The 12,137-nt window shown below is 43.4% G+C and overlaps 1 protein-coding gene across 3 annotated transcripts in view; it reads right to left on the minus strand.

The window, feature by feature from the left end:
• Positions 1-313: 313 nt before the first annotated feature.
• Positions 314-12,137, minus strand: part of SGPP2 (sphingosine-1-phosphate phosphatase 2) — a 32,467-nt gene continuing 20,643 nt past the window's right edge. For 2 of the 3 annotated variants that reach the window (XM_028731057.2, XM_077929940.1), the window contains 3 exons: positions 9,366-9,545; positions 7,948-8,037; positions 314-2,886 (listed from right to left, as the gene is read on the minus strand). In XM_028731057.2, the coding sequence (XP_028586890.2) occupies positions 2,344-2,886; positions 7,948-8,037; positions 9,366-9,545 (813 nt within the window). In that variant the 3' untranslated portion in view covers positions 314-2,343. The remainder of the gene's footprint in view (positions 2,887-7,947; positions 8,038-9,365; positions 9,546-12,137) is intronic. The other variant, XM_028731058.2, reaches the window with a different exon arrangement.

A 12,137-nucleotide genomic window follows, 5' to 3' on the forward strand; every position in this document is an offset into this window, starting at 1 on the left:
CTAAGCATCTTTCTGACAGTAAGAGCAACTTAACACTGGAATGGTCTCGCTCTGGAGGTGGTGGACTCTACTTCCTTGGAGGTTTTTAAGCAGAGGCTGGATGACCGTCTGCCATGGATGCTTTAGTTGGGATTCCTGCATTGCAGGCAGTTGGACTAGAAGACCCCCTTCCAACTCTACAATTCTATTCTATGGACAAAAATTCTGTTGCATGAAAATAGTGGGTTGCCCTTCAATCTTCTGCCCACTTGGCATTTATGCCTGCCTGCTTCATAGAAGCCTCCTACTTTATATAATACACTTGCAATGTATGTGACAAAATAAGCTTTAATAAAAAATAGTTTCTGGAAACATTTTCAGTTTGAATAAAGTCAGAATTTTCAGAATACACTTTACAACTTACAGTAAAACAATACAAAAATAGAAATTGTGCAGGTTGTGGTTTATAAATCGCAGCATATATACGTGATCATAAAAGAATAAAAGAGATGCATTTAAAAGAGCAGTTTTAGAGCTACAGCTAAATCTGAAGCCATTGCAAAGGCGGGGACACATAAATTTATTTGCAAATATATATCCCTGTCCAACCACACGTTTCTGTGCAAGCTTCCTGTTACACCGATAATTTGCTGAGATGTTGAGAATGCAGTAGCTGGCAGATGGGAGGGACCCTTATATTCTCTTATAACCCATATTCTTGCCTACCAGTTCAACAGATTCACCGCCAATTTAGATGAAGATTGAGGGGTTTAGCAAGTATACCATATATGCCAGCACTACCTTGCAAGTGTGTCTACTTTAGCATGATGAAGAGAACCCCACTTACATTGAAAAATTCTGCTCCAGGGGAGTTCTGTATTGTCATTAGAATCCCCGTGGGTTTCAGGTCTTTGCCTTCATACAACCCCCACATTTTACAGAACATGTTAACTAAAGAATGAGCATGGCGGGAAAGATGAGAGCCCTGTATTTCTTATAGGACAAGTTCAAATTGCAGGAATATACGTAGGAGTTATACCCTTAATGTAATACTGAAGCTTAAGGATATATGAACAGTCTTAATGGATCAGACGGAAGGATCTTCTAGTTCCAAGATTCTGTTCTTACAGTGGCTAACCAGATGCCGTTATTGGAAACCCGTGGGCAAGACATGAACAGAATAGCCCTCTCCCATCCTAAGCCATTTCTAGTTTAGGTTTTTGTTGTTGTTGTTGTTTATATTAAAGTTAGGTTAACATTTAGACTCCAGTTAATTCTCAAATCTGCATGTCTAAGCAGCATTTCATTTAAAGGCTCTGATAAGTGTGCTATATTTGCTTCCCTACAGTGGGAATCTATGCAAAGCGGCAGGCAGATAGCAATTTACCAACACCTGGAATGGCAGCATCGAAGTCAGACCAATGTTAGTTTCATCCTGTCCTCAAGCTCCAAAAAGGGCAACAGTTGTTTCACAGGTCTTGCTGGAGCCTTCATTGCCAATGGGAAATACCACTTTGCACAAGAGCAATTAGTGGAAAGAAAGAGGACATGAAGATCTTATTAGTTAAAAAATAAATCTGCAATCACATTTGCACTTGCCATCAGTTACTTGGTCCTTGCAATTCATTTCTTGGTGGCCTACAAGTCACAGCAGCAGTGATTGTTTTCAACATTCTGGGCCAATGCCATAGCATACCGTACCATACCAGAGCACAGCTTCAGGCATGACACAGCTTAATTTAATAACATGGATATGTTCAGAACACAACACAATTACACCCATACATGTGAATTTGTATGACTGGGAGTCTGTTTTGCAAGATATGACTCCAGTTTCCGTCATCCTGCTAGATGGGCAGCCAGATTCAGTGCCAACCCAGTTTCCCTGTTTACAGCATCTTATTTCTCCCTGAGAGTGCTTATCTTCCTCCCAATTCTCAGACTGTTAAGCTTGTAAGGATAATTACTTTGTAGTTTTGCTTTGCCTTCTAAAAAGGAGGCTCTTCTCTAACTACCCTGATCTGGCTGCATCCCTTGAAGGGCTTGTCTTGAGGTTTGACAACCCTGAAGAACCTCTTCAAACCACTAGATCTAGGAAGAACAGACCTGACTGTCTGTCATGGCAGGCTTCTAGTTGCACTAAAAGTTTAGCCCAGACAGCCATAGTCGCTGAAGCAGCCACAGCGTGTTAAAAGATTGCAGTGAACAAAAATTATTGGAAACTCAGTTTAGATCTCCACTATTATCTATGTTGTAGAGCTATGCAGGAAGGCACGACACTTTGCTCCTCAAGTTTTTGCTTCTGCGTGCATTTTTATTGCACCCTATAATCTGGACTGCTTCTTAAAAAAAAGTGTGCACCATTCAGTTTAAGCCCAATAATTTATGCAGCAATGGCACAAGCACTGTAGCACTCAGGCCGATGGTAGAATAGGTTATAAATTTATAGGGCACTTCAATTTCTATTTGCTGCATAGCTTCAATGTCATTAATAGAAACCTTGTACCAAGAACACAGTGATTTAAGAGCCAGGCTTTTGATGATCTGCCGTATAATCAGCAGTACAGCAATTCCCACCAAAAACTGTGCGAGAACCATCAAGAGCATTTCGCCAGTGACCGAAGGGATGCTGTGTGTCGCTTCTTCAGCCGAAACATTTGAAACGTAGTGGTTGTTTATCCAGAACCCTGTAATTGCTCCAGCTCCAGCTCCCAGAATAGTGGTTGTGTCTGCCCTAGTGGGGCTATAGTAATCCAGTTTGGGGTAGTTGTAGCATAAGATGAGGGGGACAACGATGCAGAACATGGGGCACCAGGGGCTGGTCAGCATCAGGTGATCAAGGAGGTCCCAAGTTGGATAAGCCAGAGCAGTTAATATGGCTGAGATCAGGCTGCCGACAATCACGTCCTAGAAAGACATAGAGGTGTTAGGCATACAGCGCATTCTCATTTCCTTCAAGCAGACCATCCTTCCCCTAAAGTAACTGTAAGAATCTGTAAGAATAGGTATCTGATGAATTGCTAAAGATCACTGAGCTGTGATGCTTGAGCATATTACGTATATTGAGCATGTAACTATGCTGAGCAGCAGTGGCGTAGCGTGGGTTGTCAGCACCCGGGGCAAGGCAAGTAATTTGCACCCCCTAACCCGTGGATTTGCGCCCCCTAACCCATGGATTTGCGCCCCCTAACCTGTGGATTTGCCCTAACCCCAGATGTTGCACCCGGTGTGGCCGCCCCCCCCCCTGCACCCCCCACGCTACGCCACTGCTGAGCAGAAAACCTATGCATTTTGGAGCTTTGCAAGACTGCTGACAAATTAAATGGACCTTAAGGCTACCCAGGAAGCCTAAATACAGGCAAATTAAGCAAATTAATTTAAGTTAAATGTATAACTTTATAACCAAAAAAGTTTCAAATGCTCGTCTCCTCTTAGTGCCTTTTGCAAACCAGTTAGGTGGGACAGAGGAAGGTGGGGCCACAGTTTACTTAACGGGCATATAAGGGAAAACATGCATGGTTGTTCAAGAATGAAGTACAGGGGCTAAAGATTAACTTTAATCAAATGAAATAATAAAATGCTGAAAATTCAGGAAGGGCTCTAAAGTCTCATAGCAACCCTTGGCCTCTGAGGCTATGGCCCTGGAACTTGTGTCATCTTGCTTTATGTATTACCAGGTTAATGATTAACAGATGAATCACTTCCTTTAGAATGCATTTGGATAAGGACTTGAACAACTGCATGCCCGTTGAAAAGTGTGCATATAGGTTCATCTACCTGGCAGCACAAAAAATAAATTACCTTATTTAGTTCAAGTTGACAAACACAAGGGGTGGGGAGTGGGAGAGATATCAACCCAGAAAACTTTTTTTCCTTGCAGGTGATTTCCTTGCCTGGTAACATTCTGTGCATTCTGCACCAGTTCTTTGCTAAAAGTTATTTTCCTACCATTTCATGTATTTGCAGCAGCAACCATATTCCTATGCAGCAAAACTCAAAGGCTAAAACAAGAAGGAGGAGAACTTTTATTCTGAGTATTTATGTAGTACTTTCTCAGTTTGTTCCAGAGAATCCAGACTACATTCTTCCCAAGCCTCTATGAATTTCTCTGTTTCCTCCATAGTGCTCCCATTGTTGTTATAATTATTATTTTAAAGCTATTGAGTTTATGGTCATATTTGAAACTTCTACTGCAGTACCAGCACAAAGGTGTTAGCTTTTTCTCCCTTGAAAAAGTGCATGCAGCTGAAGGAAGAAGAAAGCTGGAAGAATCAAAGTCTTTTGCATTTTCTCTCTCAGCTATGGGTGCTTTTCAAGGCTCACATCAAGTCTACCAGATCTGACTTTAACCCAGAGCCCTTGTAAAAGCAAAGTGTGTTTGCTGACACACTCTTCCTGCTGTGTGTGGGGCAGGGATAGGGGGCAGAAGTGACCAGAGTGATGCTGACAGTGCTCACTCAAAAATATCTAGGTAAAGGTAAAGGTACCCCTGCCTGTACGGGCCAGTCTTGCCAGACTCTGGGGTTGTGCGCTCATCTCACTCTATAGGCTGGGAGCCAGCGCTGTCCGCAGACACTTCCGGGTCATGTGGCCAGCGTGACGAAGCTACTCTGGCGAGCCAGAGCAGCACACGGAAATGCTTTTTACCTTCCCGCTAGTAAGCGGTCCCTATTTATCTACTTGCACCCGGGGGTGCTTTCGAACTGCTAGGTTGGCAGGCGCTGGGACCGAGCAATGGGAGCGCACCCTGCCGCGGGGATGTGAACCGCCGACCATGCAATCGGCAAGTCCTAGGCTCTGTGGTTTAACCCACAGCGCCACCCGCGTCCCTATCAAAAATATCTAAGTGTGCCCAAATACTGGCACCTCTGGTGCACACCGTACACATGGAGAACCCTATAGATATTTTCATTCTTTTTGCTTGCCAAAGGACAATGAAACCATCAATATAACCCCCAAATAAAAACTGGCGACAAATTCACTGAAGCAAATAGTTTCAGGAACACATCTAAAGCAAGTTTAAACAACAGGTTTCTGTTCATGCCAAGCCCTTCCCCGCCCATAATCTGTTAAATCTCTTAATTTCAAAGGAGGATTATGTTTCCTTCATCCACTTTTGCACAAGGAGGAAGCTCTATTAATGAAAAGATTAAGGAGAAAACCATCGCAAAAGTAGATGAATGCAGTTCAAAGGATTTAAGTTATGCCTCTCCATAGATCAGCACAGGCATCTTCAGGCAAAAACATATGTTAACACTGAAGTCTGGATTGCTGCTGAGCAGCCTGAAACCAGCTTTGTCAGGTCAGAGTGGAATTTATTAAGAGAAGCAAAAAAGAAAGAAAGAAAGAAAGAAAGAAAGAAAGAAAGAAAGAAAGAAAGAAAGAAAGGACCATTTAGAGGACTTCAGCTACTGTCAATTACATGCGAGAAGAATAACATGTTAAAATCATGTCAACACATCTGCAGTCCATGGTGAATGTAAAATGAAGAATATTGTTATTGGTATGCAGGGTGGGGGGGAGCTAAACCCTAGAAATTTTGATTTTGATTATTTGGAGTATTGAAGGGAAGATTGCAGGCCAGTGGATAAATACATGCTAAGGTTCCTTTCCAAGCCAGGAGCTCACCTGGGATAGAGGCATTAACATGACAAAAGGTGTTAATGGCCCTTCTTTGGCCTGGGCAGGCAGAGGTTGCCAAGGTGATGGGGTGTGTGTGAGCGGTGACAGGAAAAGAGTGATTTTTAGTTTAAAAAAAGGAGAAGAAGAAGTAGAGGGGGTGAAAAGAGAAGACTGAAATCCATCTTGGGATGGCTGGCTGAAGGCTGACTGGTTGTGATGCCTTTGACTCCAGAGCTGCACTGCTGTGGGAAACAAGCCCTGCTTGAGATGCCCATGCTGTAAGATCTCGACTCCCTCCATGCAGACTGAAGGTGTAAATAGCTGAATCAATCATATTTCTTAAAGCTAAGACCGTCTCCACCACATCTTCAATTTTCCAAAGGAGCACAGACCCTGGGTGAGCACCTGGAACCCCCCTGAAATTTTGCTACGGCTTGGTAGAGAGTGTGGGGTGTGTGACACCCAACTTTTGTAATAATATGCTACTTATTATTTAAACAAAATGTATATACCACTTGATGGTAAACAGAACCTCCAAGTGGTTCACCCTAGAGCTATGCACTAATGGCCTCTTGAAATTCTCCATATTTGGGTGCAGATGCAAATATATTGTGGGCACTGTTGAATTTCTTAGGGCAAGAGCAAAGCAAGGAATCTCTCCAACAGTTTCTCAGGGATGGAATTCACCATTAGCACAGGCTTCCAATATTGCTATTATTTTTTGGTTTTGTTTTTTCCACTGTAGGTGATAGTAGCAGCAACTGTGTTGATGGTCAGACCACCATTTTACATCCCCCATGATGCTGGAATCTACAACATTCCAGGGTGTTGTGAGAGAAGAGTGGAAGTTATTCTAGGATCAGGACAAGATTCAAGAAATCTTCTACATTAGATACAGATAACTAAGTTTATTCAAACAGATTTAAATTGCAGAACATTTTTTTGCTGCTACATTATTATTATTAGTCTTTATTATGTTATATACTGCTAAATGCCACAGTAGGCCTCTAAGTGATTTACAAAAAAACATATAAACCAATTATGCAACCATATTAAAATATTTTAAGGCTACAATTCAACAGTCACTTACCTGGGACTAAGTCTCATTGAATGGACCTTACTGCTGAATAGGCATGCACAGGACTGCACTGTATTTCATGTTCTTGTGATAGCAAAAAAAATCTCACAGAACTATAATTTAAATCTATTGAAAGGAGGGGACTCCCCTCCCCACCCAAATTAAAGTAGCTTTGTTCTTTCAAGAATGTCAACAAAGGCTTCTCTCTTCTTTACCACCAACCCCATCTGAATTTAGAAAAGTCTCCTCTTATCACTTATCAAGGGAAATATGCAGAGAATTTTTACTGACTGACTTTAGGTCATTAGTTAAATCTAGACTGGAGACATCCTCCCTTTCAAATTATTGGTTTGATCTACTGAGGTCAAGACCTTTACCAATGTGCCTGATGAGGATGGTAAACAAGCAAATGTCATGTGTGAATCCAGGAGGCTCATGGTATAGAATCAGCTAGCGGCACTATGAAAAATGATGCACACCTCTTCTCACTACAGTAGCTACATCAGGCCTAATTTTCAGTGAAAGAGGCTACATGTAGTAGTAGTCATATAACATACTATGAGTCAAGATGACGCATTCCAGCAAGCAAATCACCCAGCTTTGCAGCCCTTCCCAGTCACCAGAAATACTTGTAGCCCTGGGAGAAGGAGGAGCAGAAAGTCCAGCTCACTACTAAGCTAGCAAGCTACTATTCTACCAGTAAGGCTTTGCCCCAAGGGGTACCTACAGTAAATACAAGAGATGCCTAAAGAATGGTGCTCAATGTATGGGTGCAGTGAGAGAGGCTGATGATGTTCAAGCATAGGATATTATTTATAAACCAGGGGCTGTGCCTCTGCTTCTCTTACCAACCCCATCTACCCCACCCGCTCCATTTAGAGGCCACCAAAGCCACCCCTCCCTTTATTTATACCTGCCTTCTTCTGTCTTCCTCATCCAATGGCCAACAGCTATCAGAAGTTTACCATCATGCTGTTATTTGCAGCAGCCACCTGTCAGCCACCAAGAGAACTGCAACATGACAACAGCCTTACTTGTTTATTATATGTTACATACGTGAGCTTTGCATGGAAAAGATAGGTCGAAAAGAGAGAAAATGGATGCAGAATAGGTTGAGATGCAAGTTTATGTGCTATTTCTAGAAGAGGGCTTAACTACGATTTAGGCAGTTTTTGTGTGCCATTTGCTTTTAACGTGCACTGGTTTATGTTCATGCTTCAGGATATAAATCCCTAAAAAATGGGCAATAAACTAAGGAGAGACCTTACCAAAACTGTGTGCATTCCAGTGTAAATTCTGCTGAGGCATACCAGAGTTGAAAATAAGAAGGCTCCCAGCAGGCCTAGTTCAAGTGGGTACTGTAAACATAAAAGGGGAGTGAAAGAAACATTAATAGCAGTTGCATATATCACAAAGAATCAAATAAGGCACCATCAGACTTTTATCAATGGCCAGGCCATTCTAATTCAAAATCAACTGCATTCTGGAATATCAGAAGTTTGATGAATTCAAGTAACGTTTCCAAACAACCTGGACTAGCAGTGATGATTTGTAATGTTATCCTTAGAATAAATGCATCACCTACAATTGTTGGAAAAGGATAAAATTTCAACCTCCACAGGTGCTACTGAGCCCTAGGAATGGAAAATGCAAAAGCTGCACTCTATTTAGACCAACACTGGATGAAGAAGACAACAGATAGTGAAGAGGATCTCACCCCCGTATTTGGACCTGTGCCGTTAGACCTGTTCATAAATATATGGAATCAAGCAGTGGGTGTAGCCACATTTGCAGATGGCAAAGTCAGTCGAGAATACAAAATTCAATTGTGAAGGGCTCCTAAATAAGGTCTCCAAACTGTATGGTTATGTAACAGAATAGAAGACAGGAGCCAAATGGAACAGAATATTCTAACTTCACATCAGCACAAACAAACAAATTGGCTATAAATCCTTAGGAATGATCTGAGCGAAAAGCTCACCTCAGAAAGAGAGATTCAGATCACTGGAAAAGGCACATAACAGAAACTATTAGGTCATGGCTTGAAAACAAAGTGGTCATGATGCCATTATACAGATGAATGTGTAGAATGTGGGGTCTGGCTGCAGAGTAAGTGGGGAAAGGCTTCTAGATCATGCTGGATTCAGCTAGAACTGCCCCTGTGTGGCAAGATCAGTGGGGCAAGTCTGCCTGAGACGGTGTGGGAGGGAGAGAAAGGGGACACACCAAGCCTTCACTTCTTAGATTTAAGCCAGAGTTTTTGGAGAGGCTACACTTTCTGGGGCTGGAAAGGGGTTAGTTTAACCTCCAGTTTGCTAGTAAAACTGAATTACAGTGGTACCTCGGGTTAAGAACTTAATTCATTCTGGAGGTCCATTCTGAACCTGAAACTGTTCTTAACCTGAAGCACCACTTTAGCTAATGGGGCCTCCCACTGCCGCCGTGCCACCAGAGCACAATTTCTGTTCTCATCCTGAAGCAAAGTTCTTAACCCAAGGTACTATTTCTGGGTTAGCAGAGTCTGTAACCTGAAGCGTCTGTAACCTGAAGCGTCTGTAACCTGAAGCGTCTGTAACCTGAGGTACTACTGTACTGTGTCATGAAATGATGCATGTCTAAAGAGTGTCACCAACACGAAAAGTTTGGAAAGATCTGCCTTATCCAGCACACCACACTGCATGCCTACCTTGTACTTGTTCACAGTTGTAACCACAAATGTAAAAGAAATGGCGGTTGCTGCCATTGCATGTGTGGATGGCATTCCATACTCTGCAGTGGTCCTTTTTTCTAGCTTGACAACAGGTGGAGAACAAGGGCGGGGCCACTTGAGCAGGTCCTTTGAGACTTGGCCAATGTACATAACCACCTGGAGACAGCACACAGATAACAGAGATGTGCTTATTTCATTTCATTTATACCCTGCCTTTCACCCAAGTAGCACCCCCCCCTCAAGTCTCAGACACATTTTCAGTTACAGCAATTCACTCCTGTCATCTTGGCATGGTACTTTTGAGACCAGCATATAGGCATATCTCCAGCTCAGCCAGTGTGGTGTAGTGGTTAAGAGCGGTAGTCACGTAATCTGGGTAACCGGGTTCGCGTCTCCGTTCCTCCACATGCAGCTGCTGGGTGACCTTGGGCTAGTCACACTTCTCTGAAGTCTCCCAGCCCCACTCACCTCACAGGGTGTTTGTTGTGGGGGAGGAAGGGAAAGGAGAATGTTAGCCGCTTTGAGACTCCTGAAGGGGAGTGAAAGGCGGGACATCAAATCCAAACTCTTCTTCTTCTTCTTCTTCTTCTTCAGCCAGATATATGCCAGCATAGCTTCTTGATCCCAGCTCAACTGGGGCTCAGCTAGCAAAGCTGACACTGAATTAAGTCCCCACAAAAGGATGTTCCAGGGGAATGGTGGGGACAAGACACTGGGTGCGGGGAGAGACATGTGACTAAGTAACCCAGAGAAAGTTATACTGGCAAAAAAGTGGTGTATGTCAAACTCTGTTTTAAGGGATTATTACCCCTCTGCTAGGGGAGCCCCTGTCAGGGACGTGGGTGGCGCTGTGGGTAAACCTCAGTGCCTAGGACTTGCCGATCGCATGGTTGGCGGTTCGAATCCCCGCGGCGGGGTGCGCTCCCGTCGCTCGGTCCCAGCGCCTGCCAACCTAGCAGTTCGAAAGCACCTCTGGGTGCAAGTAGATAAATAGGGACCGCTTACCAGCGGGAAGGTAAACAGCCTTTCCGTGTGCGGCTCTGGCTTGCCAGATGCAGCTTGTTACGCTGGCCACGTGACCCGGAAGTGTCTGCGGACAACGCTGGCTCTCGGCCTATAGAGTGAGATGAGCGCACAACCCTAGAGTCTGGCAAGACTGGCCTGTACGGGCAGGGGTACCTTTACCTTTACCTAGGGGAGCCCCTGCTCCTGTTTAGAGTTTGGAAAAGAGGTAAGTTACACCAGCAATATTGCATAATTTACCTCTGGCTTTCTGTAGTTTATATTGCTGTGAACGAAATAACAACAGGAAATATTACTGGAGTGCATAGAAAGAAGCAGGTTAAAAATGCTAAACTTCACAGCAGGGACCATCAAAACAAAAATAGCAAATTTCATCTTTAAAAGGAAAAAAAAAGGGCTCCACTTTTTATGAACTTAGTTTCTTGTGCAAATATATGCCTTGGGTAAAGATATGGCAAGCCATGAAGAGCTAGATTATTAAAGACCTGAAAAAATAACAATTTGTATTTCCTTGTGCACCCTGGCAATGGGAAAACCAACTTCCTTGATCCATGAGTGTTTCAGTAAACTTTGGGACACAGACTAATGCAATATATATATATATATGTTTTACACCACCTGCTTTTCAGAGTCGATCACTTTGTCATTCAGTTTCCTCCCCAACTAAACAAATCCCCCAAAACCATATTTCTTATCCCCAATAAAACAAATCAAAACGCTTTAATTTTCACCCATGTGGCAACAATTTGCAAATTGCTAAAGAACTGCTAAAACTTAGATACATGCCTGTTAAGGCATTGGAAGGGTGTGTGCTGCTGCAAAACTCTAAAGCCTACATATTTCTACACCAGTCTTAATTTAGTACAAATAGAGACAGCTTTTCATCTTCTAGCCAAGTCAATGCAGTCAAATAAGATCAGCAATGTAACTGGAAAACTGCATGGCAATTCATTCCATTTAGGTTACTTGCTCAGAACTTCAGTTTCTCATGAACAAAATCTGCTAAAACCATTCCTGTCATGTGAAGAATGAGGCAATATATAACGTCCAAGTTAACACTAGAAGAAGCTGATGAAAGCTGATGAAGCAACTTCCCTATGAGGAAAGCTTGCAGCATTTGGGACTTTTCAGTTTAGAAACAAGGTGAGTGGTGACACAATAGGAGTTGATAAAATTATGCCAGGCATAGAGGTTCTCAGTGGTTTCCTATCCATGGGATTTTTGTTTTCTATCTCCCTGCTTCTTCCCTACCAAGCACCATATGAAATCTCTCTCTCCTTGGGACTCCCTATACCAGGGGTCTGCAACCTTTAAGACAAAAAGAGCCACTTGGACCCATTTCCGAAGGAAAAAAAAAACTGGGATCCGCAAAACCATTGCGACATTTAAAACAAATATATCTCCGGAGCCGCGATCTGACAGCGGGCGGGAAGGTGACGTCGGGACGCAGCATGACTAACACACGCACCGCCCCCATGCGACGTCACAGCCAGTACAGCGCCCGCCACAGTGGGGAGTGTCGGGGCGCACAATGCACCTCCTCCCCTCGCTAGTATCCGCCCCGGAGCCGCGGCAAAGGTGTAAAAGAGCCACATGTGGCTCCGGAGCCGCGGGTTGCAGACCCCTGCCCTATACATTCTCAGATATCCCCCTCCAGAATAAGTTTCATATCATTTTCCTGCTTTTATTTCCAAGACTCCTCCTGGCCTCCTTTTGTGCTTAATT

This window comes from Podarcis muralis, chromosome 6, assembly GCF_964188315.1.
Source record: "Podarcis muralis chromosome 6, rPodMur119.hap1.1, whole genome shotgun sequence".
NCBI classification, from domain to species: Eukaryota; Metazoa; Chordata; class Lepidosauria; order Squamata; family Lacertidae; genus Podarcis; species Podarcis muralis.